General features: G+C 44.5%; 2 protein-coding genes and 1 long non-coding RNA gene across 39 annotated transcripts in view; 1 reads left to right on the top strand and 2 right to left on the bottom strand.

Annotated features, from left to right (window-relative positions):
- PDLIM1 (PDZ and LIM domain 1) overlaps nucleotides 1–2478 on the bottom strand; it is a 43452-nt gene extending 40974 nt beyond the window's left edge. Inside the window, exon 1 of the mRNA XM_056495375.1 lies at nucleotides 2310–2478. Within this exon, the coding sequence (XP_056351350.1) occupies nucleotides 2310–2405 (96 nt within the window). The 5' untranslated portion in view covers nucleotides 2406–2478. The remainder of the gene's footprint in view (nucleotides 1–2309) is intronic.
- LOC130255065 (uncharacterized) lies at nucleotides 1229–5132 on the top strand. Of its 2 annotated transcripts, none has more exons than XR_008840860.1 (3): nucleotides 1229–1833; nucleotides 2966–3182; nucleotides 3308–5132. It is a non-coding gene; the product is annotated as an uncharacterized LOC130255065 (long non-coding RNA). The 2 variants fall into 2 exon arrangements; XR_008840861.1 differs by lacking the exon at nucleotides 1229–1833 and adding an exon at nucleotides 2541–2823 and having other exon boundaries at nucleotides 3308–5040.
- SORBS1 (sorbin and SH3 domain containing 1) overlaps nucleotides 4675–27049 on the bottom strand; it is a 160319-nt gene continuing 137944 nt past the window's right edge. For 26 of the 36 annotated variants that reach the window (XM_056495337.1, XM_056495338.1, XM_056495340.1 and 23 more), the window contains 10 exons: nucleotides 25820–25905; nucleotides 24110–24277; nucleotides 22633–22679; nucleotides 21035–21149; nucleotides 20798–20923; nucleotides 19572–19766; nucleotides 9803–9862; nucleotides 8969–9027; nucleotides 7615–7727; nucleotides 4675–6817 (listed from right to left, as the gene is read on the bottom strand). In XM_056495337.1, the coding sequence (XP_056351312.1) occupies nucleotides 6750–6817; nucleotides 7615–7727; nucleotides 8969–9027; nucleotides 9803–9862; nucleotides 19572–19766; nucleotides 20798–20923; nucleotides 21035–21149; nucleotides 22633–22679; nucleotides 24110–24277; nucleotides 25820–25905 (1037 nt within the window). In that variant the 3' untranslated portion in view covers nucleotides 4675–6749. The remainder of the gene's footprint in view (nucleotides 6818–7614; nucleotides 7728–8968; nucleotides 9028–9802; nucleotides 9863–19571; nucleotides 19767–20797; nucleotides 20924–21034; nucleotides 21150–22632; nucleotides 22680–24109; nucleotides 24278–25819; nucleotides 25906–27049) is intronic. The other 10 variants (XM_056495335.1, XM_056495365.1, XM_056495369.1 and 7 more) reach the window with 3 other exon arrangements.

Raw genomic sequence — 27049 nt, 5'->3', positions numbered from 1 at the left:
TCTCCTGGCATCCCATGCCAGCACATGGAACAGCACAGTGATCCCATCAGTGGGAAAGGCTCCACTGGCTGCATGGACAGCACTGACCCCATACACAGCTCACCCAAATGGCAGTGTTCTGTCAGGATGCTGCTGCTCCCCACGCCCGGGGCAGGCAGCCCAGCCCTGTGCACCCCTGCTAGCAGCACTCCTCATGAGCACATCTGTGCACCCACCCACCTCCCACCCCTCTGCAGCACAAAGCAAACACAGAAGTGCTGAGGAGGGAGAGCTGTAACCTCCCATGCTTCCAGGGTAATGCTCTTACCACAGGTTACAGCCTCCCCACCCTCTCACTGGCTCAGGTAGACCCCCTATCTCATACCACAGTGGGATCAAGGCCCTCACAACCCCTGGCAGATGTCAGTCCTATGGCCAAAACACAGGTATCAAATAAAATAAGCAAGAAAATCAAAGTTATAGCCCTATAAAGTCATCACATAAGGAGGAACAGACTTTTTAAAACAGGTCAAAACTGGATCAGATTTTTTTTATATGGTAAGGGGAAGACTTGCCAAGAATTTCACTCCTGAGCCCAGGAGAGAAATCCAGGAGCCTTATGAGCAAACCACAGGAAAGATTAATGACTTGAAGTCTGGGAGGGGAAATTAAAAGTGTCAGAGGGGCCACAAGAGAAAGCCCTGATAAAGGCTGCTAATTGTCAGCATTTACGTCACCACCATCAGAGAGGCTATTTTACTCCATTTTAGTCTCCAGGGTCACAATTTCTCATGAGGTGGTTATTTTAGCAGCTTTGCTGATCTATGTCCCTTGGTATGTGCCTATAAGCATTGACAAAGGCGACCAAGAAGAGGTAAGAGCAGGTAGGGTTTTAGACACCCTTCTGCCTGAGAGCCTTTTGCTGGAAGGAAACGGCAATTACCATAACAATGAAGTAAATATCACTTCCCTTACAGTAAAGCTGCTTTCATGTCCCAAAAATGCTTTAGAAAAATGAGGTATTATTACTGTAATTGAAAGAGTACACAGAAAACTAATAACTCACCCCCCACCCCTGTGAGCACAATAGTACTTGTGAGCTCTGCCCTTCCTGCAGCTGGCAGCTGCCCCCGTGGGCTCCTTCAGTCAGTGGGACCCTATGGCAGGAGATCCCCTGGCAGGAGGCGTTTGTAAAAATTCACAAGTCTGACCAGTCTGGTGTTCTTTAAGTACAGTTCAAGTTCTGGCATATTCCACTTCCCGCAGCCCTTCCTCACCTGGGGCACGCGGGCACTTCAGAATTGTGCAATGGTGGCAGATGCCAGAGCCCAAGGCTAACAGCGGCTCGCTGGATGCCTCTGCTTAGCCGAGGGATTGCTGGAACGAAGAGCAATTCCTTCATTCCTTTTCCCATAGGGGAGGTCTGCAGCCAGCCCCGCCAGGAGTGTGTGCAGTGCTTCCCAAGCAAACAGGAACAGGAGTTTGGGGTTCAGGGCCCCACACACAAGAGCCCGTGGTTTTGGTGGCCCCTGCAGAAACCGGAGTTTGGGATGCAGGGCCCCACATACAAACCCGTGGCTCTGGTCACCCCTGCAGGAGCAGGAGTTTGGGGTTCAGGGCCCCACACAGGATCCCGCGGGTCTGATGGCCTTTGCACAAACGGGAGTTTGGGGTTCAGGGGGTTCAGGGACCCACACGAGGCCGCGGCTCTAGCGGCCCGCAGGCGCGGCGGGGCAGGGCCCAGCTCCCGGCCGGGCCGAGCACCTGTGGGTGGAGGTGGGGACAGGACAGGGCAGAGGCAGCGAGCACCGGCATCTTAAAGGCAAACGCTGGGGAGGAGGAGGGAAAAGCCAGGTACAACACTAGAATTGTTTAGATGCAATTTTTTGCCATTTCCTAACTAATTTCTCTCTAAGGGGGGGGGGAGCAAGAAGGACTTCAAACAGAGACGGGCAGAGGCACTAAATACACCTTAACATGGCTTCTGTAAACAAAGGCTCTTAACTATACATGGCAAGCAAAGGCAGACGAGCCTTCAGCCTACCTCTGTGAGACGGGATCCCACAGGGCGGGCTGCCAAACCCGAACCAGGGGCTGAGGGGATTCCTGCTGCCTGCAGGGTTGCTATGCACAGGCTGAGGAGGGAGGATCGCGGGAAGCAAAGACCCCGGTCTGCTACAGGTGAAGGGGCTGCGTGTGCCCAAACAAACTAAAAACAGGGCTGGAGAGAAAGACAACCGCACCCCCGGCCCCGGCTTTGCCGCTGTACCACCTGCCAGCCCGAGCCGACCCCGGCCGCCCCCAGCACCGCCCGCCGCCGCCCACCCTACCCGGGAGATGGCGAGGGGCTGCTCGAAGTCGCGGCCGCCCACCAGGCGGAAGCCCCAGGGCCCGGGGCCCGAGAGCACGATGCGGTGCGTCCCCATGTGCGCGCTGCACCTCGCGGGTGGCTCCGACAGCCCCGCCGCTCGCACCGGCCCGGCCGGGCCCGGCCCGCCCCCGGCCCGCCCCGCCCCGCCCGCCGGCACCGCCCCGCCCCGGGGCAGCAGCGCCCGCTCCCCGCCGCCTCCCCTGCCGGGAGGGAGCCGCTCCGCCGCTCCCGGGGCACGGCGGCTGCCGGCATCAGCAGTCTCGGCGCCCCTCACCCGCTCCCTGCTGGCAGGCAGGACAGGCCTCGGGTAGGCAGCCGCACGCAGGAGTGCCCCGGTGCGGCATCTCCCAGGCAAGTACTCTCCAGCCTGGAGCAGTGTTAACTCTGAAACCTAACGGGGGCGATGGAAATTAGCGGCCCTGCCTGCAGTTTCCCCGCCAGCATCGGACGACTGAAGGCGGAGCCTTGGACGGGTATTACCTCTGTGCTAATTTATCCCAGTTTCACTGATTTAGATAGTGTTTTGTTTATCTCTAGCCCCTTAAGCACGGTACCACCAACAAAAGGAATTCTTCTACACAGGTTTTTGAGCCAACCTTCTCATCTATGATTCAGGTTCCAGCTACATGTTAAGCCCTCAGTAACGTGATGGTGGACAAGTGAGAGAGTTTGGTAACACCAGCAGCACCGGCATTTACGACTGGAGTGCAAACACTGCTGCTCGTTTAGGTAATGAATACAACTCACCGATAAGCAGAACATCAGCGAGCTGCAGCTGAAGCTGGGATTCAGCCTGAGCAGGCAGCAAGCAGGGATCATGCAGGTCACCCAGGTACTGGTCCTACAAGACACAGCCACAAATGATCCCATGCACAGCACACCCTTGCTTCTACATTCCCCTTTTGTGGCTATGCCCTTTTTCCTGCATTAATTTGTATTTCTATTATTTCTTTCCAGGGTCCGTGTGTCCAGACTATTAATCTCATCTCTAGCATCTCTAGTAGTTCTTCCAACACATCATCGGTGTGGCACTCATGGCAGTGAAGGAAGTGACACCAAGAGCTCCTTTGCCTCAGCAGTGTGTGAGATCTCCAGAGGGCTGTTGCACACTGCTGGGTCACCTTCCGCTCTCTGCTTGCTCAGCTTCTGCAGTCACTAGCACCTCTAGCTTCCTTACCTTAGATTAGGTTAGAGAGTGAGATCAGTAAATACCAATGTTCAGCAGACAAAGATAAGTTTCTTCCCTCCCTGTCTAGCCTGCTGTAAAGCAAAGGCAAGCAGTGCTTGTCATTGCAGCAAAGCCACAGTCAGGCTGCCCTTTGGCTTTTATACAAAGTGACCTGTGAAACAAAAAAGGGCTTGTGTCTGTGTGATTTCTAAAAACATGTAAAGTAGCCTGAGGCTTTTGCTGTCCTGGTAGTTTGGTTTTAGGATTGGCTTGTTTACAGTTTGACTTCCTAAAATCATTGTGAGTGCAGCCATGACGTTTATCTGTCTGCCTGGCCTTCCAGTCACATCATCACAGAGTTTGAATCTATTGCCCAATTTTGGCTTAGTCGGAGATGGAGGTCTGTAAGAAGTTAAAACTCCTTGTGGAATACCAGTCTTCAGGGTGAGCACAGTCCTGCACAGGCACCATGCAGGAGCCAAACGTGGAGAGGCAGGATGCATTTTTTGGGTACTCCTATGTTACTGGGCCCCAGTGAGACCTCCCAGGCAGCTCACCTACTGCCTTCCCTCATTCTTCTCCTTCAGGGACTGTTCCTTTACACAAGGCACACCCAAAAACTCCTATCTAGGTGGGAACAGCTACCAAAGGCAGTCTTAAAGCTTTTGACCCGAATCAGGAATAAAAACGCACACGTGAGCCCAACAATAACTGACATCCCTTCCCCCACAGGTTGGCATTTTGAGCTTCTTGTCTGACTTAACCTGGGTGGTCTTTTCATCTGAGGTCACAAAGACCCTTTGTAAACCAGAGGACAGAAGTGTACTCCTGACCTCCCAGGTCTGCGTGCACAACACAGCAACTGTACCCTGACACCATATTACAGCGAGCTCTGTGTGTAAAAGCTTTTCCTCTGCTTTTACACCTTGGCTTCTTTAGGCAAAAGCCACAGCCAGCCTACAGCTCAGGAAAGACTAGTGAGCTCAAGCCAAACCACAAGGAGGATCCTCAGGTGCAGGACAGTGGAGAAACCAATGGCAGACACCTACATGTCCACATGGATACAAAGCCACAGCAGGGCACTAGTACAAAAGTGCATTGCTACAGGAACAACCAGAGTTGATTTTATTTAATAATTTGTACAAGGAACACAACAGTAATTCAATAATTCAATTTATTAATTGCCAAATAGTAATCCACTGCAATAAGAAACAAAAAATCAACACAAAAATAAGTTGCGGTTTGTGTGGATATGTGTTGTGTGTGTTTGTGTTTAACTTAAACTGGCAAGAGCAAGAACAGAAAATTAACTTTTAAATGAGTATGTTATATACAATCAATATCAACATGTTACTTTGCTGGATAGATTTATTTGGTGTTATCCAATCTTACCAATAGGCCTAAACATTGTTGCAAATAACTGAAGGGCAAACCCAAAGCAGAACAACAAACCCATAAATAAGCTTGCAGGATTCAAGATATGTCCTGCAGAAAATAAACAGTGGTGCTTTGTGTCATATCTGAAACCCTTTCATAATGAGTATTTTGTGCTAAAACTCTTTATGTGAACATACGTAGAACTCCATCACTTAAATTAAAATGGAAAAAAATCCCAACCTTTCACAACTGCCTTTTTTTCCCTCCCTTCACTCCATGTGTTTAAATTATTTCTCTATACAAGGTAAGTACATTGTCTGTACAAAGTTAAATATACATATTTACAGTCAAACTTCTGAGACTCAGAGTCTTCTCTTCCGCTGAGACGGAAGACAAGCCTGCTTGATTTCAAACCCAGGAGCATGGCTAGTTTATCAAAACATTGCAAGTCGTGCTAACAGTTAGTTGTAGTTTACTCTTAATAAATCTGTATAAAAGCATCAGCATAAAAATAGGCATTTTATATTATTAAATACGGCTTATGACAAAATAGCAATCTAACCCTTTGCTATTTGTACGGTAATTGTAGGAAGCAGAGTCTGATAGAACTGGTTTTGTTCATGCTTTGTCTTAATAACAAAAAGTCTATCAAAAGAGTATTCATAGTCGATTTACAGGCAAACATACAGCCAAGCCATATTGGGTTTTTTTTCCCCTCAAGGAAATACAAATCTATGTAACTGGTAATAACTGTTGGGAACAGCTTTCCAAATTGATTAGACTTTTTATGTATGACTAAGAGGCAGCCAGAATGCATGTATTTATTGGACCTACCATTAACACTGTAACCAAAATTTAAAAAAAGGCACCCTCAGTGATGCATTGCTCAGATTTATCAGAAACTCTAAGATTTAATGCTGGGAAAGAAGTCTTCATCCCAAAGCACATACTGGAAAAGGTGTGTGATCCTTTAGGGCCAGCGACAGGGCAAGAGGAACAGAGAAAGTGAACAGCCATAGGACTCATAAACAGGATTTGTCCTCACGGATGTTCTGTTTATTGGTTCTATTCTTTGTGCAGATAAATGTCAAAGCTAGGCTGATTTCTCTTTAAAAAAACAGGAATTCTGTTCATTCTGCACACAATACACTCACACACATCCTCCCTGCACAAAAGAAAAAGCCCTGCAGAGATCGGTAATATGTTATTCAAGGGTTTGGGATTTTTGAGCATTTGCATTATGCTTTGGCTGACTCTCTGGATTAAACCACCAGTCCCAAACTCCTTTTCCACACATAGCTCTGCAATTTAATTGTATCAGCTGTCCTCTGCCTCTGCTGGGTCTTAAGATGCATGACATGAAGGAAGGGCTTTCTATGGAAATGGAAGGCAGAGAAAAGTGAGTCTTCAGCAAGGCAGAAACTGGGCAGCAAGCCTGGCCTCCTGAACTGTGCCAACGAATGTGAGCAGCTGCAGGGCTGAGTACTGCCCCAAAGAACTACCCTATCTCAACACACAAACAAAACCTATACCATGTGCTTCCCTGAAGCCTTCTGAGAGGTAAGTACTCCGTACAAATTAAGATTATCATCAAAACTCTTAGTGGGGAAGGGAGAGGAATACACAAAGGCAGCACTGTAAACTAGAAACTGTCTCTTCTTCAGCAAACAAATCACACCCTGACTCCATGGAAGCAGGGCTACACATTCAACTCAATAGTGTACCACATAACCACATCCTCCTAACACTTCTCATCTCTTGTCTATTACATTCATAAATTGTCTGTTTCTTCACTGTTTAAAAACACCATCTGGAAAGGAATCCCATCCTTGTCATGGTGGGATCACTTTTATTTTACAGATACAGAAGCTTCACGTAGTTGCCTGGGAAGGTACCAAATTGCCTTGTTCTCCTGGATGTACCTGTTGCAAAATAAAACACAAGGAAGACAGAGTAAGATGGAGACATGCAAGGAAGGCTCCAGGGTTTAAAAAGATACACGTGGCAACAACTTCTGCCTGCAGGCATTGATTCCTAATACTAAATAGGAGCTCTAGTCAGAGAGTCTTTTGGTACAAACCAGATCACAACTAGTTCTGCTACTAATCATCTTTGGTCATCCTCGTCAACAATTAACAAAGTGCTAGTGAAAGCTTCCGGGCCAAAGTAAAACTCCTCTCAGTGTAAATGAGCTTATCTCCCTTAAGAAGAGATGGCAAACCTAGATATGAAATGTTGAGATGGAGAGCACTGTCCAGACTTGCACTCCTTGAAGGTAAAGGATTTCGCTAAACATGCACTTGAGGCTGGATTTTCAGGGACTGCAACTCCTATCCAGGTGGTGTCTTCACCCACTACTCGCCAGTTTCTGTAACTAGTCATGGCTCCCTAAGCTTTGGAAATGCTACAGAAATCCAGTTTTTCTTGGTTCTCTCTGTTGCTCTGCCATCTGAGTAAACAAGAAGGATCTGGATGAAGAGAGGAATGTAGACACTAAGAAGACAAAAAAGGAAGTACTAGAGACCTGGAAAGGAAAACAAAGCTCCACCACCTTGCAGCCTAGTATTAATGTTCTTGGTGGGAAAAGATGGGAAATTGTGGAAAAATTGAAGTCAATTTTTTTTCACTGTTTTGAATCCACAAATGAAAGCAACTTCCAGACACTCTGCAAAACTGCTCATCCCAAAAAGCTCTGCTGACAGGCAAGTGTCATACTTACCCACAAACCAGCCATCATCACACTTCTCCATGACATCGACAATGTCACCATCCCTCAGTTCCAGCTCATCATCATTCTGAGGAGTGTAGCTGTAGAGGGCTTGGTAGCTAACTCTAAAAACCAGAAAGATACTACATGTTAGCCACTGGATTTATTTGACATCCCTTCAGGGGGAGATGTTCCCCTTCCCCACATTCCTATTACATACTGTTGAATGCAATCTGGATCTGTATTTGCCTTTTGAGAGGTGGAAGCCAACTGCATCGAACTCACTGTTGTCAAAAGGTCATGGTAGTAAAATGTGTCATGCCTACACTGTGTGGGATATATGGAGAGCTTCTGCTCCCTTTATGCCATGTAGTTGTCTGCACAGACAAACAACTAGAGTCTTCCTAACATGTAGCACCTAGACAGTGTTCAATTGCAGACACCCTACAGAGTGCAAGCCAAAACCTGAATACACTCATTCCTGGGCTGCATGAGACAGCTGTTCCCTTGCCCAGGCACACAGACAGAGCCATAATTGACCAAATGGCAGAGCAAAGGACTTTAGAAAAAAGATATTGCCTACTCTACTGCACTAAGGTTGCTGGACAAATCATGGCTGAGGAGGTATGATGGAAACAAAACCCAAGGCTGAGTCCTGCCTTGAGATGGCACTTGTACCACTGGCACTCTGCATTCATTAGAAAGTATACCTATGGAGTGGAAACAATCTTTGAGCAAATTTGGGGAGCCTTAGGTCCCCTGCCTATAGAGCATGAAAACAGAACTGATGTGAGATGTTCCTGCTCTGCATAAAGCAAAGGCTCCTTTCACCAGCCAACTGCTGTGAACATCAGTCCCCAGCACAAAGTGCAGGCTGCTGTTCTCAAAACCATCAGTGTAAAGGCCCACCAAGCTTAGAGGCAGCTCCACTGAACAGCTTTGAAAACCTGAGCCTTGGTCTCTCAGCTACCAATCCACCTGTGGAACTGGTCAGCAATGCACCAAGTGGCTTCAGTGTTGGGACTCTCACAGGGTTGGACACATTGATCCATGCTATATGATCAGGTATAGCCAGTGGATATTAACTTGTCCCAGCTTCACAATACAAAGACACTGAGACAGCCACTGTAATGGAGACCCAGTCCAGGATCATGAGGTCATTGTTTCAGGTGCTATACAGACAGAAAGGGCATAGTCTGAAACTCATTATGAGGATAGGTGGCTACTTTTGTTCTTTAATGCAAGGCTGACATATTAATATAATTCTAATTAACCTTCTGAAACACAGAGAGCTCTCATACCTCCCTATCTTCACCACCAGTCAGAAATATGGGCCCTGGAAGAGATGGAAATCAAAAGAACTTACATGTCTCGTGGTGTTTGACTTCGCTCAGGGCTGGATCCTTGCTGCTGTGCTTGAGGTTGCTGAGAAATGATGAGAGATGATTTATGGTCATTAGATGTCACCTTGTGGCGAGAGTCAAGAGGCTGAGAAATAGTACTGCAGTAATGAACAGATTTTTCTGCAATGTTTATGATTTCATTGCAAACAGCTTCCTGTGTGGTAGGCAGCATTGACATCCAAGAACACCCAAAGGATAGTCAACAAGGGGAAGGGAGGGGAAGATATAGATAAGAAGAGATGGGACATTCCAGTTGCAGCATATAAGTCCAGTAACAAAAAAAAAAACAAAAAACCAAAAAACAAAAAAAGAGTTGTAGATCCAGGTAAATATCCAGGTAGTGGAGTGCAGAAGGGATCCAGATGTAAGCATGGAAAAACAGGCAAGACACAGAAGAATTTGGCATTTAGTTTGAAGATTTGTAACATACATTTACACATATTTTTAAAAGCAGCAGCACAAGAGGTTGCAATTAGTTATGCAGTGGCACCATTCCAAACGCTATGAAGTCAGTTCAAGAATGCAAGGTGAGGCTGAGCTGCTCCATTCATGCACTTGGCTTCATTTAACTTATACCCAGGGTCTGGCAGCCCAATTAGCCCAACTTCTCATCAGTTGTCATAGTTTTTCTAATTGTTAAATTCTCTTCTGTTGCAAACAAGCAATATATGCAAAGAGATAAATATGTACCTACTTTGCAACTAAAAATAGTGCTGGCATTTTATCTCTTACTGAGGTGTTACAGTCTGGGTGAAGAGTGTCTAGGACTACACATCTGAGTTAAACAGGGGCCTTACCACATAGCTCTTTTCAGACTCTGTGAGATCTGGTCCAGCTCTCAATGAATGGTAGGAAGGCTGTGTGATCACCAAGCAAATGATAAGGAAGACATTTTAGCAGATGTTATATTGGTCAGGATTTAAAAAATGTAAATGGAGTGCAGACAACAAAAGAAAATGAACAACAACTCCCCTCCCCAGCCCAGCACCATACTTTTTGGACAACAAGATCCTTCATTTACACAAGAGACATTGAGGCTACAGTAAGATAACAGCACTGCAGCACACAGAATGCTGCAAGTGAAAGGTGACAGCAAAACAGAAGGTAGGGCAGGGAATCAGAGTGGAAGGTTATGGACATTGCTACAGCCAGAAATGGTCCAATAGTACCATACTGCATTCCTGTAGGGGAAAAAGAACATGGACAGGAACACATTCTTGGGAGCATCAAAACTGAAAGGCCTAAAGCATGTTGGAAGGCACCTGTTGCTGCTTCTAGAAAAGCCCTCAATGACTTTGACACAGAAGAGATGACTTTGACGCGGAAGAGAACAGCAACTCACTTTCTTTAAAAAAAAAAAAAAAAACAGCTCAGGTCCTCAGAAGGCACAATGCCACGTAGCCTGAACAAAATCACTCTATCCTGTACCAAGCAAGGATCTGAAATGTTCCATTAATTCTCACAAGAAGGCAGAGCTTCAAGTCAGAAGAGGCCCAGACTGAAAAACCCAGCTCCAAAAAGCAGCACCAGTGAATCTGCTGGTCTCTGCCCTGCCTCACTCCCCAGTCACACCTCTTCACAGGGACCATGTGTCCCAGGACACAAAGAGAAATCAGTGTTTGAGACTAGAGGTTTTATGGGGAAGATCCCTGAAAAAGCCATACAGATACCCACAGCCTGGTTTTGCATGTTTTTACATATTCAAACCCCACTGAAAGCAAGGCGCATGCTGTGAGAAAACAGAATATCTGAGCTAGTGTAATGCCTGCAGGGCTGCATGGCAAAGTGGATTGAGATGGCCATGCTCTGTGATCATCCAATACAATTTTCAACCTAAATTTCACAGGCCTCAATTTTAAGCTTTGTGTCTTCCTCTTTATTCACCTCAGCAGTGCCCTCCAGTACAAAACTTGCTTTTTCATGGCACACTGAGACAGGGCAGAAGCAGAGTAGAGAGGTCTGTGACACCTTCAGCACAAACATGCTCAAAGACTGGAGAAGTGCAGGGTGATGAGCTCATTCCTCTCAAAGCTCCACTCAACCACATCTTGGATGTTTGGAGCTGTGCCCATCACTGTATTAAAGCAAACCATCCCTTCTCTCAAGGACTGTGACCCACTCTAGGCCAACCCAGCCCCACAGCAACTCCTTTGTAGTCAGCTCTACTGTCTGGTGCTGGAATCTGGGATCACTGCCCCATGAAACAATGCTCTGTTACCATATATATTTCTAGAGAAAGGAATTTAAGTTCAATGTACTAATTGCAGTGGAATTTGCATTCAAAGCATTTACTGTGGAGCCTGAAATCCTCACAGGACTTCTGGAAGTCCCTCCTGCCTATCATCAGCCCTGAAAGGCAAATGAAAAAATAACAAATTTAAAGTTAATACTGTGCAGTCCAACTGGATATAGTGCATTAAATCTGATGACACCAGAGCTAGCTTAGGTGGTTGAGTAGCTGGAAAAACCAATTTCTGCTGTGGCAGCTGTAAGAATGGTTTCAGGTGTTTTGTTTTGGTTTTTTTTTTTTTTTTTTTTTTTAATTCAAGGAAGTGCTTCTCTGTTCCATACCAATAAATTCACTGCTGAAATTGCTCCATGAGCTGCTAAGACCACGTGGTCCATTTCCCATTGATTACTTGTGAGTTTCCTGTGCAGCTTTTCCTCCTAAAAGCATTAATATCTTGAATTAAATTAGTTATTTGAAAGCTTAAAAATTGACACTTTCTCTGAATGTTCCACAGTGCAGGTTTGTATGTGTATCACCAGGAGGTGCAGCATCAGAACCCTGGTCACATTCCCTTTCCTGGCAGGATCCTCACTGGACTTCCATCCAATTCCTGACAAGACACATGACTAAGTGAATCCTCTCTGGCCTCTGCTTCAGAGATCCACGCAGCTCCCACCAAAGCACTAACTCCCAGGGCTTCAGCAGAGCCCTGGAGTGAGGTGGTGAAACACCCCAGAGTCAGCAACTATGCCAGTACTAGCTAAACAGGATGAAAAACTGACCAGATCAGATCCTACAATTTTGGACTGTAAATGTGCCACCCTACTAAAGTAAACAAGCAACCCTGATAGAATGATCCATGTGGCTTTTTAATTTTTTTTTTTTTTTAAATCAACCAACCAAATCCTATATTATTCTTTCAGGGAAGGAAGAGATAAAAGGGGAAAAAAAGTGTTACAGGTCCAGTTGCTCTTCAAACATGGGTTTAGACAGTCCATGTACTACCTACACTGGTGCTTCCCTTGTGCCAGAGGTGGCTGAGGAATTGGGAAGTGTAAGCTCCAAAGTATCAAAGGCCTCCCCCAAAACACTGAGCCAGCCCTGTAAGTGCTGAGGATAAGGCCCTAAAAGTGACCAAGTATTCACAGCCCATGAGGACATCTCAACTTCTACCTGCTCAGCCACACTATGTGCTTTGTTAAGACTAAGTGAATAAACTTAAGCAAGTGCTTAAGTCTCTATATCTCCATGTCTACAGACTGTGTATACAAATATGCAGTACAGTCAGTCCTAAAGCACAGCTGGACAGTGTTTCCACTTCATATGGAGTTTGGGGATGGATCTAAAGAGTGCCACAAGTTTGTAAAATTACCAGAAAAAGGTTCAACATTATAGCCTAGAAAAGCCCTAAGGCAGGTTTTAAATGTTAGGAAGAAGGATGCTGGGGCTGCTCAACAGTGCCCTCCCTGCCCCTAGTGAAGTTCAGTGTCATCAGTCCATCTGTCCACTGCAGTTATTGTTCATGTGTCTTCCATCCATTTCAGGTGGGAGTTAAAGGACTATATAAGCAAAGACAAAGCTACACAGAACAGACTAATAGACACACAAGATAGACAGACAAATTGGTGTTCCCTCAGAGGAGGGCACTCATCAGCAGTGATGCTCTCACACATGAGTGAAGAACCAAGAGCAGGGAGGCCTCCCCAGCCAGGAGAAACAAAAGGAAAAATCCTGCACACATCAAGCCCAGCTCTGGTGAAAGCAAATGGAAATCTGGCTGAAGAGCTCTCACAAAGGACACTGAAAAGGCTGCAGAGTGGAGCAGCCTGACCTGAAGACTGTCATCATCAGTGCAAGGACTCCCTGGACTCTGGATCAGAAGTTGAAGGCTGTGTCTGCAGCAGAAAAAGGCATTTTCCTTGGAAAACAGGTACCAATGCCTGCTACAGGTTGTCCGGCTCTGCCTTGGATAACAAGCACTTGGCAGAAACATTGGCATGCTCAATCTGTAGAGCAACAGAAAACCACTGGAGGAGGTAAAAGTTTATCTTGTACACGGTGCAGAGCAAGGAACATGCTAAGGGTAGCTGGTCTGTGCTGGAGAACATGGGGGCTGAACATCCACCTCATATGCTCACCTCTCTACCAGCCAAAAGCAGGTGAAATTACCTCTGACAGAGTGGTTCTATACAATGCAAAGGAGCAGATGGGTCCCACCAACACCCCTCATGTTGCTGATACAGGGGCAGCAATCCTGTCCTTGTCCAGCCATCCTGCCTTCCTCCCCCACAGCTGCAGTCCGACCCCAGGGCCAAAGCCACCACACTGCTCACACACTTGCTGGCACCACTGCTGACTGTCACACTGTGCTAACAGGATCTCTGAGTAGAACAGGAATTAGAAAGGAAAATTCCTGCAGGTTCCCTGAAATTACTTAATTTGATAGATTATGTTATTCCTTAATAACATATTTTACTAGAATATTGAAACAAGTTATCTGCAAGTTATACTTGAAATACCTTCACATGCTGTGAGGTAATTATTGTTTCTTTTTAGTTCTGACTGTGAAAGCAAACAAAATGGAACTTCAGGATTTAAAGAGCCAATGCAATTTATATTTTTACTTAACCTAACAGGTAAGAATACAGTCCTCACACCAGTCCTATACCAAAGGGTCTTGAATCTGCAAATAACCCTGGGTCAGACTTTCGCAACTGAAGAGGTTATCCACAATGAAAAAGAAACCTAAAATTCAAAATCAAACACCAGGGATGGGCATTAATGGAAGGAAAATCAAAATGTAATGTCTCGTTTCCATGTCTGCTAAGTGTTTTTCTCATTTGATTAAAATCAGTTGAGAGGTACAGATTTTTGAAGTGCCTCCAGGGTATACCTGAAGTTCTGCTGAAACCATCAGTCTCTGTATGGATCACCCAGATAATGAGAAGTCATTTGCACATATAAATACCACTCCTGCTCCCTAAATAACTGCAGATCTAGAGCTGAAAAGGAGGTCAAGACCACTGCTAATGTCACACACAGTTTTAACTTGACACTGAGAATGCTCTGATTGTCAAGGCATATAAAATATAAATATTGACTTGACTTTGACTCCAAAGAAAGGCCATGGGGTCTTATTACAACCAGGTGGAACACCCAAAATAGAACTGTGTGCTAATCATCACTGGAGAGAATCGTCTTTGTCTAAATGTGTCTCTTTGTTCCTGCTCTTTTGGATCACATATATCCAGTGCAAGCACCAGCAGGACCAAGCAGATCAAAGCTCAGGAGAAAGGTCAACACAGGAAACTTCTATGAATTTTTAACATGAAGCAGAATACATATTCTATTGGATTCAGATATTGAAAGGGAAGCAGGAGATGGTTGTTCAGTAAAAAGTTATTCAAGCTTCAAGTGGAAGAAAAATGAGTAAGGGTCATAGGAAAATTTCAGGGTTTAAGCTGTCTCTCTCTCTTAATCTAATCAAGAAAGTAAGTAACATTGGCAACTACTTCCCACATTCATTCTGCATGAGCAACTTGCCTGGTTCACTGGTCAAGCCAAAGATTGCTTCCCCAATACCCATCACTACAAACTCAGTTCAGTTTTTGCTAATTGTAATCTTTCTGTTTCAAATATTGCCATCTTGTGGAAGCTGCCTCGAAGGACTGATGAGGCACCAGCAGATGTAAGCATTGTTCATTCCCATACTCTGAGCACCCCAGACACAGTGCTGAAGCTGTGCTTTGCTCCACAGACCCTACTCCATCCCTCTTTAAAACATTTGTAGCCCTCAGCAATACAGCTTAGAACTTCTGCATCCTACCTGAGGAGACCAGAGAAGGCCCCTGGCATTGTGGATACCAAGTTGTGAATGCCTTATCCCCAGCACTGAGATGCTCAAACCTTAAATCCTGATAGTGGGTGGTTAAACAATACCTGAATCAAATTTCCTTGTGCTACACCATTCCTACTAAGAATGGTACCAACACTGCCTTGTAGTGCAATCAAGTTGTAGGAGGCTCAAGGTCAGAGCTAAACAAACTCTGAGTTAATCTTTTGGAGGAACCAATAAACAGATTCTCAGCTGGTACAAACAAGCAGAAACCTAGACTTGATCTATGTAGATTTGCAGCAGCTGAAGATTTTACCCCGCCTGCTCTTCTGCACAGCCTAGAAGTAGTTTTTCCTTTTTTAAATAAAAATTCTAAACTAAAGGAAAATTATCTCACCTGTGTAATCAATGAGTGGCTAAATAAGCATATGACAAAACAATGGCATGGCATGGAAACAACTCTAAGTAATGGAGGAGTAATCAGCAAAGATGATTACCTGTGGCTTATTGACTCTGCGTGTAAGTCTGGGAGGTGGCTGTGTTGTGACAGTAGAGGAAGAGAGGGTAGAGGAAGAGAGAGGAGCAGATGAAGAGAATACGTTTGAGTCTGCAGTCTTTTGAAGAAAAGAAAAATTGGTCAGCTTGGCACATACTCTCTTATCACAACCACTGCTAGTGATAAGAGCATCTATTCTCCAGTAGCACACACAGCAACAGTAACTCCATGCAAGGACAAGTGCAGTTTCCAGTTGGTTTGTCTGAGCTGACTACCTCACTCTGTTTTAAACATGCAGGTTAAGTCTAAAAAATGCTACTAAAATATATCTGGATGGTAAACAGTACAGTCTTGACACAGCTCCCAGTAGACTGGTTACTATTCAAGCAGAAATCGAATTATTTGTCATAAGTTTTCCCAGTGTGAAACATGTCATCTTGGAAACCCTGTTTTCTCATTACTTAATGTTGGCTAGATGGGGTATGTCATGGAAGCTATTGCAGTGCATCCAAGACAGTATTTAGAATTCTGTATTTCAAATCCTCCAAGCTTACACTCATTGGGGTACTGTAATGTAATTGGACTGGCTGTATCCCACAATGGGCCCCAAGGCAACAAAGAGCTGCAAAGTAAAGCATGTATCCTATACAAGGACTGAGGGCTGAAGATATGTTGTAGAAGCTGCTGGAGAGTTCCCTCTGTGCTTCCTCTAATTGTAATATACAGCTACATATAACTAAAAAAATCTTGGGGGAAAGCATCACTAGGTCTAATTCTCATTTGTGGCTACAGCCATTCATATAATTTTAGAAATGCAAAGGTAGTAACCTCCTCTCAGTACATAGATAACAATCAAGACTCCCTTAGTCATGCATATCCCAGACTAAGGTTCACTAAACCATAGGCTCCAGGATCAACAGGGGACACCTTTCACGATTCTAGGAGCCAGGCTTATGTTTAAAATGCTTTTTGGTCCTTGGCTTTAGGAAAAACAAACAAATTCTATAACAAAAATTTATTCAATGCACACTGTAAAATCTCTGATTAGCAAGAAATTGCCTGTATTCCACACAGTTGGCCTGTGTGATGCTTTCATCTGATACATCTGGTAATAGCTGCTATCTGGGATAATCACCTCATTAGATGTGACTGATTGTGTCAGTCTTGGGTTATTTATTCTAAAATAATTTCCTCTGCACTGCTCTTGAGCCCTCTTCCAAAACCTTTTCATCTGCTATCAAGTGAATGCCACTGGTGACTCCTGAAAAAATGTCTTAGGATGATCAAAATGACATGTGGCAGCCACTGGCTCTGCTTTGCCAGCAGAGCAGCACAAGCCTCAACCCACCAGTTAAACAAAGTCAGCAATTCAGAGCAGCACACACACATGCAGGAGAAGTACCTTCTTTTCCCCGCTTTGAAACTTCCCCGTATCACCTTTCCTCACGTCTCTTTTCTCTGTTTTACCTCCCTGAACAATAGCCATTAGCTCCTGACACAACTGGTTGTCCTCAGAGGAACCCACAGGTCTCCTTTCTGGGCTCGCACGCATGTCTAGCTGGGATGGTTTCAGGCAGCGCTCAGCAGAGATCCTGGGGGCAGCATGAGCACTCTGCTCAGCGCGGCTGCTGCCCTCTCCTGTCTTTTGCAGCCAGGCTGGGCTGGCAGTGCTGTCACGCTGCTCTGCGAGGATGCTTTCAGGGCTCTCCACTGCCCAGTGAGAGGAGTTAGAGAAAGTCACGCTGGGAGAAGGGGAGTCAACAAACTTGTCTTCGTTTTGTGGAGTGGCCTGGTAGAAACTGCGGGCAGAGGACTGAGGTCTGGATGAGGAAGAGGGCAATGGGGATTTAATGGACCTGGGAGTCGAGGAGCCAGAGGGATGAGAATGGTGGAGGCTGCCTGTAGGGGAAGGGCTGGCTGCAGCAGAAGGCGAGAGATAGTCAGTGTGAGAGTGGGAGGCTTCAGGCAGAGGAGGCAATGGAGGAGTTATGGCAGGAGTGGTGCTGGGAGACACTCCCACGGTCAGAGCAATCCACTCGGATGTGACCGCCTGCACCTCTGGAGACAAAGCGCGGCGCGCAAAAGGCAAAGGCGGAGGAGTTGGAGTATGGAGCAGCTCAGAGCTGGGAGACTTGAAGGAGACAAAAGCAGAAGAGAAAAAGAAAGAAATGAACAAAAAAAATAATAAAGGAAATACAAAACCAAGCCAAAGTAAAAGGAGAGAGAGCAAGTGTGGAAAGAAGCAGATCTGTGACCACGTGTGCAAGTTTTCTATGGGTGCTGTGCTGCCCACAGCTACTCCAACCACAGAGTCCAGCCAGTGTCTGTGCTGCTAATACCTTCCTCCAGCCTTTGCCAGGGTCCCAGACACAAAACACCTTTTGGCCTTTGACTTCTTACCATAAGCCCCAAGTCCCTCAGGTTGCAGTTGAAGCCACCATCATGATGGCAGAATGCAGCATTGGACTGGCCTGGAAGCAACAGCTGAGGTCCAGCAAATCACACTGTGGATCCAGCCAGAATTCACTGCTGCAATGAACTTTGACTTTATCCAACTCCAGCATGAGCAATGCCTGCTCCTCAGGAAACAGGCATTGCAGAAGCTGCACAGGAGAAAGGGATCAAAAAAGCCAGCTGTGGCTATTTGCTCTTCAGGTCACTAAAATACGTCCTGTGTTTATAAGGGCAGAATACACTACCAAGTCCTACCCTTTGCTTTTACCACCAGCAGCATCAGTGAGAACAGCTACATTAGCACTGGTCAGACTGCTTATGAATTCTCAGCCAAGTCACACAAAAAATTAGGGGGAGTACTGACTTTGTAGGGGAGGAATCAAAAGAATAGCAAAGGAAACTAAAAAACGGTGGATATGATCCCTTCCATCAAAGGGAGAAGCTTACAGGGAGCTTGTGGAAGATAGGCCACAGCTATGGAGAGGCTGCCAAACTCAAAGAAAAGCTCAGCTGACATCCACTTTGACTGAGAATCCCAAACAAGCAACAAGTTTTTCCTCTTTACACACTCCTTTTAGTAAAGATCCAGACACACAACAGGCATGAGTCATGGCATCTTTTTTCCTATCCCTTCTGTACCATGTATCCCTTCCTCCCAATCCCCATTCTCCACTTATGTTTCTTGCTGTCTTGACCTTGTTTTAGTCCCATGGTTGAGAGGGAGATGCACCAGAACCTTGTGGCCATGACCCAGACGTGAATGCTGACTTCCTCTGCCATGAATATTTGCAGGATGGAAGCAAAACAAAGGGATTTAGAGACTTACTATCTCCCTGATAAGTTTGCTATGGCAAACATTCTGGTATTCCCAGATAATTACCTGTTGCCATTTGATTTCTGCTTTGAACTGCAGTATGGTTTATAATGAACCTAATATTCATGGAAGATCCCAGACTGACCTGCTCTCAAAACGTGAGTTCATTTAGCAGCAGTTTCAAATAATTGAGGCTGTTCTCCTGACCCTGTCTCCAAAAACCCTGGTCATGAGTTAGAGATCCTACAGAGGCAGGTATACAGCTTAATTCAAGCTGACTGGGATCAATATAATTACTCTTATAAACTACAGCACTTCTTAAAACCTTACAGACTATGACACTTCTAATATAAAATTCCCCTCATCACAGTAAAGGTGTGTGAAGTGTAAACACATAATCAGGAGAAGCTGGATCACTAATTCACTCAATCTCTGGCAGTGAAATTCAATCACATGGCTGTAAACTGCAGCCCTTTCAACCTGGCTGGATTCAAGCTACATATCAGAGATAAAAAGCTGAGTCTCCAAATCCCCAAATGATCCATTCATTAACCTTTCTGGTAAATGAAGCATCACCTTTTCCTGCAGTTGCAGCTTACTGCAGGGAGCATGTGGCTTTATGACACCAAATTCTAGCCTTAAATACAGCTTGCTTTCAGCTACTGCTTCTTGCACAAGAATGGCAGTACCCCACTGTTTTGCAAGGTGCTGAACCTGGCTGCATCTGGTGCCAGTACCTGTGGTGAAGCTGTCATGCTGCGGCTGGGGGAGAGGGACACCGGAGGGTCGGGATAGTCAATGGCGTTTTTGACCACCGGCCGCTTGAGAACCTCCACGTAAGTGACGGGGAAGATGCCCTGGCGGCTGGTGCCAGGGATCCTGCCTTCATACCAGTTCTCATCCACTCGCCGAATCAAAGTGATCCTTTCACCCTGGGGGAAGGAACAGCAATGTAGCTCTGATTTTAACATGTTTCATCATTCCAAAGTAGACTACATTTTTAATCTTGGTGCAGCTGACCTAAAATAATTGGTGGTTCTCAGCCTATTTCCAATTATCCTAACCCTAAATTCTAAGTGGGAATTATATTTTTCAGTTCAGACAAAGAAAAAATTGCACATCTTCTGGTGCTGACTTGGTCTGTCTGCAGACTCAGTTATGGTCACATTTTCAAGACCCTTCTTGCTAAAGCCAGTTAAAAATGGAAGCCAGCAGTTTCAGGCTGACCATGAGACTCAAGTGTATGAGGTGTACAGAAAATATGCACAAGTCTGCAGTTTAACCTAGGTCTCTCAATGGTCTCTCCAGTTTTGCTGACAAACTGACTTCCAGATCCTTAATACACACTGCAAGCCTCACCTTCATATATAATTAAAAGAGAAGACAGAGAAGATCTAATCTGAGCATCAAAACAGAAAGCTGGTCTAGATGGAGAAATTCATTCATCTAAATATGGCTGACTTTGCTCTGAACAGCTATTACACAATCTCTTCCCACACCTTCACTCTGCGGTCAGATCCAGCCAGTCACTTCAATACCACAGAACCTGCCTCGCTCAAGGATTTGGCTTGTAGTATGGGGAAAGTCAATCCAGTTCCCTTCTTTTCTAAATTGCCATCATCACGTAACTGTGTGTGCCTCCACTGAATCTAATCAACCTGGAAAGACCTTTCACCAAGTATCTAGTTTGCCTTGCACAGCCAGGTTTCCAGCACTTGTGTTCAAAGTAACTTCTCAGTTGGACCTAAGCAAACAATTGGCACTTTTTGATTTAGCCCACCTGCAACAAAAATTGCAATGCACTACATAATGACTGTGGATTTAAAACATGGGTGATGAGGAGGAATCGTTCCTGAATACAGAGTTCATTTTATTGGAGCTTTCATTTGGAAATTGCAAGTTTCTGGTGTTAAAAAATATAATCATGTCTTGATTCAATTCATCAACATAACAAAAGTCCTACCTTCCTGAAGGACATTTCCACTTGGGTATCCCCATTGAAGTTGAACTTAGCAATAGCCTCTCCATATTCCAATACTTGCAGTGGTAACGGTTTTTTGGGTTGAGCCTTCTCAGCTGGTGGAAGGAGCTAGAATGAACAAACAGAATCAGCTAAATCTCATACACAAAGTCCATAAACTGGTGTCTGGCAGGCAGAAAGGGAGTGGACAAAGAGAACACCTGCAAGGAAAGCAGCTACCTCTATGTATGATCGTGGGAAGATGCCAACTCTGCCATGGTGTTCACCTTCGAGCCAGTTCTGGTCAATCTGCTTGTAAATGTAAACAATATCTCCTTTTTGCAGAGGAAGTTCCCTGTTAACAACACAAGCACTCCATCAGAACTTCACTGGAGGAGAACAGGTGTGTTCTTTTTCTGTCCAGCAATCCCTAGGTACCAAGGTGTGCATCAGCATGTTGATACACATCATGCTTCACCCAAAGCACAAGCTAAACGTTGAGGATTACTCTGTTCATATTGTGATGTGCAGGACCTCTCTTGTTTTTTGGGCATTCTGTCAAAAAAATTGGCCTGTGAGGGCCCTAATAACCACAAACTCTCCAGAAGCAATGGGGTCAAGCTTGAGCCAAATATGACACTGGCTACTTTCCACGTTGGATATGATGAGCAGCCCTCAATTCCTGTTTTGAAACAGTCATGTCATAAGTGCCTTCCAAAGAGACTCATGGTTTTAATCTGAGCTAGTTTGCTGATTAGATTAACATACTCACATGGCAAAGTTGATCCTGCAATGATTACTGATGGTCAGCCTGTGATTGTGCAATCACTGACCTCAACTGGGCTAAGAATTGGAATTTCACTCCACAGCAGTGCTAAAATTATGAATGTCTGCGACTTGAAGAACTGTGGCCAGCTTGCACTAGGCTCACAAACTTACTACTTGGGTCCCCAGAGGAAAATAAACAACACAACCTTTTCTAAGACCATTTTTACAAGCTCTGCTCTACTTTTGTCTGGCACCCTGGTATGTTCTACTCAACAAAAGCTATGCCTAATCTGCCTCAGTTTTATTACAGGTTAAATTATTACAAATCATCACCTATAGAACATATAAAAAAAAATATTCTCAGGACATTAGCTCATGAGACAAAAACTAGCAGGTCCTTACTGAATACTGTTCTTCTTTCTTCCCTCCCTAGCAATGTCAAAATGAAAGCTTCTCCAGGCTCATGCTGAGAGAGGCTTTCCAGACCTTCTCTTCACAGCAGTCTTCCCAAAAAAGAACAACTAGTGTCATGGAATTCACCCAAAGGACTACAACAGGGCTTGGAGGTACAACAATGACATCTGAAACATCCACTGATGTATCCAGAGATGCCAGAGAGCAGTGACCACTCTGCACACTTCTGTGTCCTGAATTAGGAAAACATGAATCAGGGGCACACATGCTTAAAGTCAAGCATCTGTTTAACTTTTGTCCGTGGGCTATCCTTCCAACAGCGAAAAGGATGTGAAAAGGATGTTCCTCTGCTGTGGCTCCACCCACCCATAGGGCAGAGCACTCACTTCATGCAGTAAAAAACGTAGGTTTGTCATAAAAATCATGTGGGATAGAGATACACTAAGAAAGAAGACATTTTCCTAAAAGTCCTTTAGATGCTATGACCTGCAAGGTTCATATTACTTTTCCCTGCCTTACTATGGATAACTTTGCCTTAAGAACTGGAAAGACACCCTAAAACACGAAACAAATTACACGACACTTAAAAAATGCTGCATCATAGGGGAAAAAACACAGGAAGAACATTCCAGGTAGGAACAGCAGACTGTACTCACTTTAGTGTCTGTGCTTTAAAGTCAAACTTGGCTCTAGCAGGTCTCATCTGGAGATTAAAAAAAAAAAAGGAAAATCAATACATTAAAATAATATCTAGGCTTTCAATCCTCTTCTGAGGAAATTACCCAAACTCTTCTACAGCTAAGATTAGCATGGGGAGGAAATTGAATGCAGGTATTCTGCTACAAGCTTGCGTGCAACTGATATTACAGTCCAAATATGCTGGATGGGCATCTCCAGCAGAACACAAAGTGCCAACTTCTGGCACAGCAGTAATTAGGAGATCTACAGGAAATGGATTTAACAGCAGTCAACTTTTAATGTGACTAACCCTGATGAATGAGAGCTGCTCCAGTAACCACAGTTACTGGGGCTCGAGGACCAAAATTCTCTTGACATTTGAATGGAAAAGGAAAATATACTATCTTGGGAAAAACAGTAGGATATTATTTGATGAGGCTCTTATTATTACCTGGCCCTGCTGATTACTGCAATGTGACCCATGTACTCTGTATCAATTGGTAGGAAAGAGACAAAGGTGAAGAGGAAATATGAATAAATTAGGCACATGTTTAAAAAAGGTCTTCAGTGGCTAAAGAACCAAAATGTATGTTGACAGAAGGCCTGGGCTCTAAAGGTTTACTTGGCTGATTTTCTAATTGCCACAAAATATTCAGACAATTTAAAAGTCATTTAACAGAGCATAAAATACAAAGCAGTCAACTGATGAGGCTCCAGAGCATCAGAAACTAAAGGGCAGACAGGTGTACTTCATCCACATGGTGAGCACCTCACCCACCACCACAGTGCAGCTCCTCTGGGGAAACAGAGCTGCTGTCAAGAGCCCAGCAGCAATCCATGGGAGGCAGGAAAGGCATCTGGCCATAACACCTGGACACAACATCCAGCCCTCCAGAAAAGCACCTTGGGCTCATAGAAAAAATATGTACCTCCTCCTTTGTCTCTTTCAGAAAGTCCAACCAGGTTGTATGCAGTGAAACATGCAGAGACTTTTTTCTGATTGTTTCTAAAGGACATTAAGCATATTTCAAGAGAAGAAACAAAGCATTTCTAAAAAAAAACCTATGTGACAGCCCATGGCCAGGATCAACAAGACATGAAGTTTCTAAGCATAAGGCACAGACAAGAAGACAATGTAGCAATATGATGCAAAAGATGTAGATCGTCTTTGATTGACTAAGTAGCTGATATTTAAAGGCATGCATCACAGGTGTGCACCAGCAATTCTCAGCAGGCATGCTTTAATATATGCAGCTTGGTATAGAGATATCAATTAATTTACCAGGCATAAAAGTCAAAGCAGATCTAAATGAAGCCAGAATGGGAAAGGGGAAGGTGGAGAAAAAAAACAACAAACGACATTCTCTGAAGAGCTAATGTCGGCCTAAAGCACAACATTGTGAGAGGCAATTATTGCTTTGGGTCAAGCAGCAGACTGAGGTAACTAAAACAGACCTCTGACCCAGATTTCCTCTTTGCTGTATCGTCTACATTTAGGAGGTCCCCAAATCGTTCATTAGTGATAAACTGATGGTGCGTTGGAATAACCCCTGTGTGCCTTCTAGCGGCAATATCAGCTTCTTCTTGCTCACGTTTAAGCCGTCTCTGGTCCTCTAAAAGTTTCTGCCATAAAATTGCATAAAATGGGCAGTAAATAATTTAGTTAAAGGCATTCAAAAGCTGCCATAAATGTGACTTGAGATTCCTGAGATCCCTGCAAATAGCTGGAGCTTTACAGTTCAGTATCAAATATTGCTTCTACTAACTAAATATTATCCTTTTGTTTTACAAACACAGAAGGTACATCATCACTATGGCATAACTGAAATCTAGCTCACACAGAGGATCTGATCCAAAGCTGATGGAAGTCAATGAGGAGCTTTTCTAAGTTTCGAGCAGGTCTTAGGAGTTTCAAAGAAGATTGCTGATAATGCAGAGATCTGATCCAAACCCCCTTCAACCAAAAAGAAGTATCTCTCATTGACTTCCAAGAGACGTGTATCAGCCTCATTTAGTTCTGAGGCATCAGCTTCTCCTAAGCCTTGCAAGGAGCTTGGGAGAGAGCCTAACCACACTCAGGTTCCCCCATACTTCTTTCAGGCTCATGTAACACACTTTGTAAGAAAAAGTAAATAAACACCTAAGAATTACTTTGGATTTCTAAGGTCTCTGGCACATTAAGTGGAAACATTCTTGAGTATCTGCACAGAAGGATTCTTCCACCTTCTGGGGCTGACTGAAAGCTGAAGAGTTCTGCTGTGTGCTAACTAATTTGAAACCAGAAAGTCTTTCTGAATTCAGGTTTTTTGATGTTACATGAGTTTTCACATTGAATTTTAGAAGTGGACGAATTACTAACTTTCACAGGACAAGACAGCAAAACCTATTTTTCATATAGGAATTAAGAGCACGTTTTACCTATTTCAAAGCACATATAAACATTATCTGAACTCAGAAAGTTAACGCTAAAAGCAAAACTTTTTTCCCCCTCAGGCAGAGGAAATTAATTCCATCTTCCAGGAAAGCAAGCACTTTATAACTTCTTTAACTCAGCTTGAATACAGTCAGTGCTGGAAAGTCTATGTGGCTTTCCTATTATTTCAGCTTGTTCCACTGTAACCCAGCCATTTCAAAAACAACCGCTACATTCTGTTGGCAATGACTTCAGACACCATAAAGAATTCTACCTTGCATTGGGGGAAAACTTACCACTTTCTGATAGCTTAAAACATCTTACACTTGCTGTTCAAAACTTGAGGACCCCCAGAGGAAAAACAGTGTTTTCACCAGTTTGATTAATACTGAGTCATGCATGAAGAACAATTACAGATTACCAATCTTTTTCTGCAAGTACTAGAGTGTTGTACCACTTCTCACATTCATTTCCAACCTTTTTATTTTACTTAAAGCCCCTATATGTAATTTTATGCAATTGATAAGAACTATCAGGTTTATTTGAAACAAGCTGAACTGGACTATACAAATTATACAATAAATCAGTGGCAGAGAGTATTGAAAGTAAAACATACTAGTTACTGCTTGTTACTCTAACTTCCAGGACACATAGCCATGGACACACAAGCTGTCCTTATGTAAGGCTGAATGCTGTATTTCCTGAATATGGAGCTGCTACCACTGTTACAAGGCCATAAAGGAGGGCATTACCTCTTTATCATCATGCCGCCTGCGGAGAATTTCTTCTGGAGTTTCCATGTAATCAACTGGTGCAAAATGCCTTGGTGATTCTGAATCTACTTCAAAACAACATAAGGAAGTTAAAATACACATGGATTTATCTAGCATAACCAGAAAGGAAAAAAATAGATGTTTTTAAACAATTTGTTTCCATTACGACAGTAAGGATTCTCAATTGCCATTGACCAAATTGCCAATCGGATGTTGAAAATTTATTCATTTTTTTCCCTTTTGGGCTGTACATGTGAACAAAGATCCAAGAACAGGGAGAAAATAATGATACAGGAAAGAGTAAAGACATAGAAGGACTTTGTGAAGAAAAGATTCACTGGCATCAAAGTATGATTTGGCATTTTACTGTTGAGAAAAGTTTAATACACACACACACGCACACACACACAACTAGACCTTGAGAAACTACTCCTTAAAGCAAATCATCTGGGTTTGGTTTATAATTCCCATGTGTGTAAATGATACAGGACTAGAAATATCTCATGTTGAGAATCTTGCATCCCCAGAGCTGCTTGAGAGATAAACTGAACCTGATGTGATTAGAAATGCAGCGGAAATTGTTTCTCAGAAGTGCAGCTGTTAACAAGCCCTGAACAAAACTGCTCAGCAAGACACGCAAAAGGACATTAGACACACTAGGGGAAAAAAACCAGAGAGTCAGAGGGTGTGAAGGTGGGACGTAAAAATGCAAGGGCTGTGGAAGAGAAGAGGAGGAGAATGGAAGAAAGAAGACAGATAAAGCGACACCAGAAAATACACAAAAACCACCTCCTAGGTACGTCCCAAGTTCACTTTGCGGGTTGTTGTTTGTGTCCAGGCTGTGGTAGAGGGCATATGAAACAGGGTTCCCATTGTTTAAGGAGTCAGGAGTGTTAGCCCGGCCCACGAAGCTATCCTGGCTAGACCCCACAGTGGGGAAGTAGCCAAGCCTCTCCACAATGTCAAAGGAGGACAGGCGCCTGGGAGCAAGAGGCCCGCTTCTGGAGCAAGCTTGGTGCTGGGAGTGGTGGCTCCTGCTTCCTATACTCCCCTGCAGCTGTGTGGGCTCGTCTGGGCTCTCAGGGCTGGGCACTGTCAGGCTGGCCAGGCAGTCTGGGGGAGGAGTTCTGCAGGATTTGTGTTGGAAGGGCTTTTTCAATCGGAACGGGAGTGGGCTCATTAGGTACACGTTTCTGGGGAGCATGTGCC

This window comes from Oenanthe melanoleuca, chromosome 6 (assembly GCF_029582105.1).
Source record: "Oenanthe melanoleuca isolate GR-GAL-2019-014 chromosome 6, OMel1.0, whole genome shotgun sequence".
NCBI classification, from domain to species: Eukaryota; Metazoa; Chordata; class Aves; order Passeriformes; family Muscicapidae; genus Oenanthe; species Oenanthe melanoleuca.
Note: the sequence above shows the minus strand (reverse complement) of the source record. Positions and strands in the feature narration are given on the sequence as shown.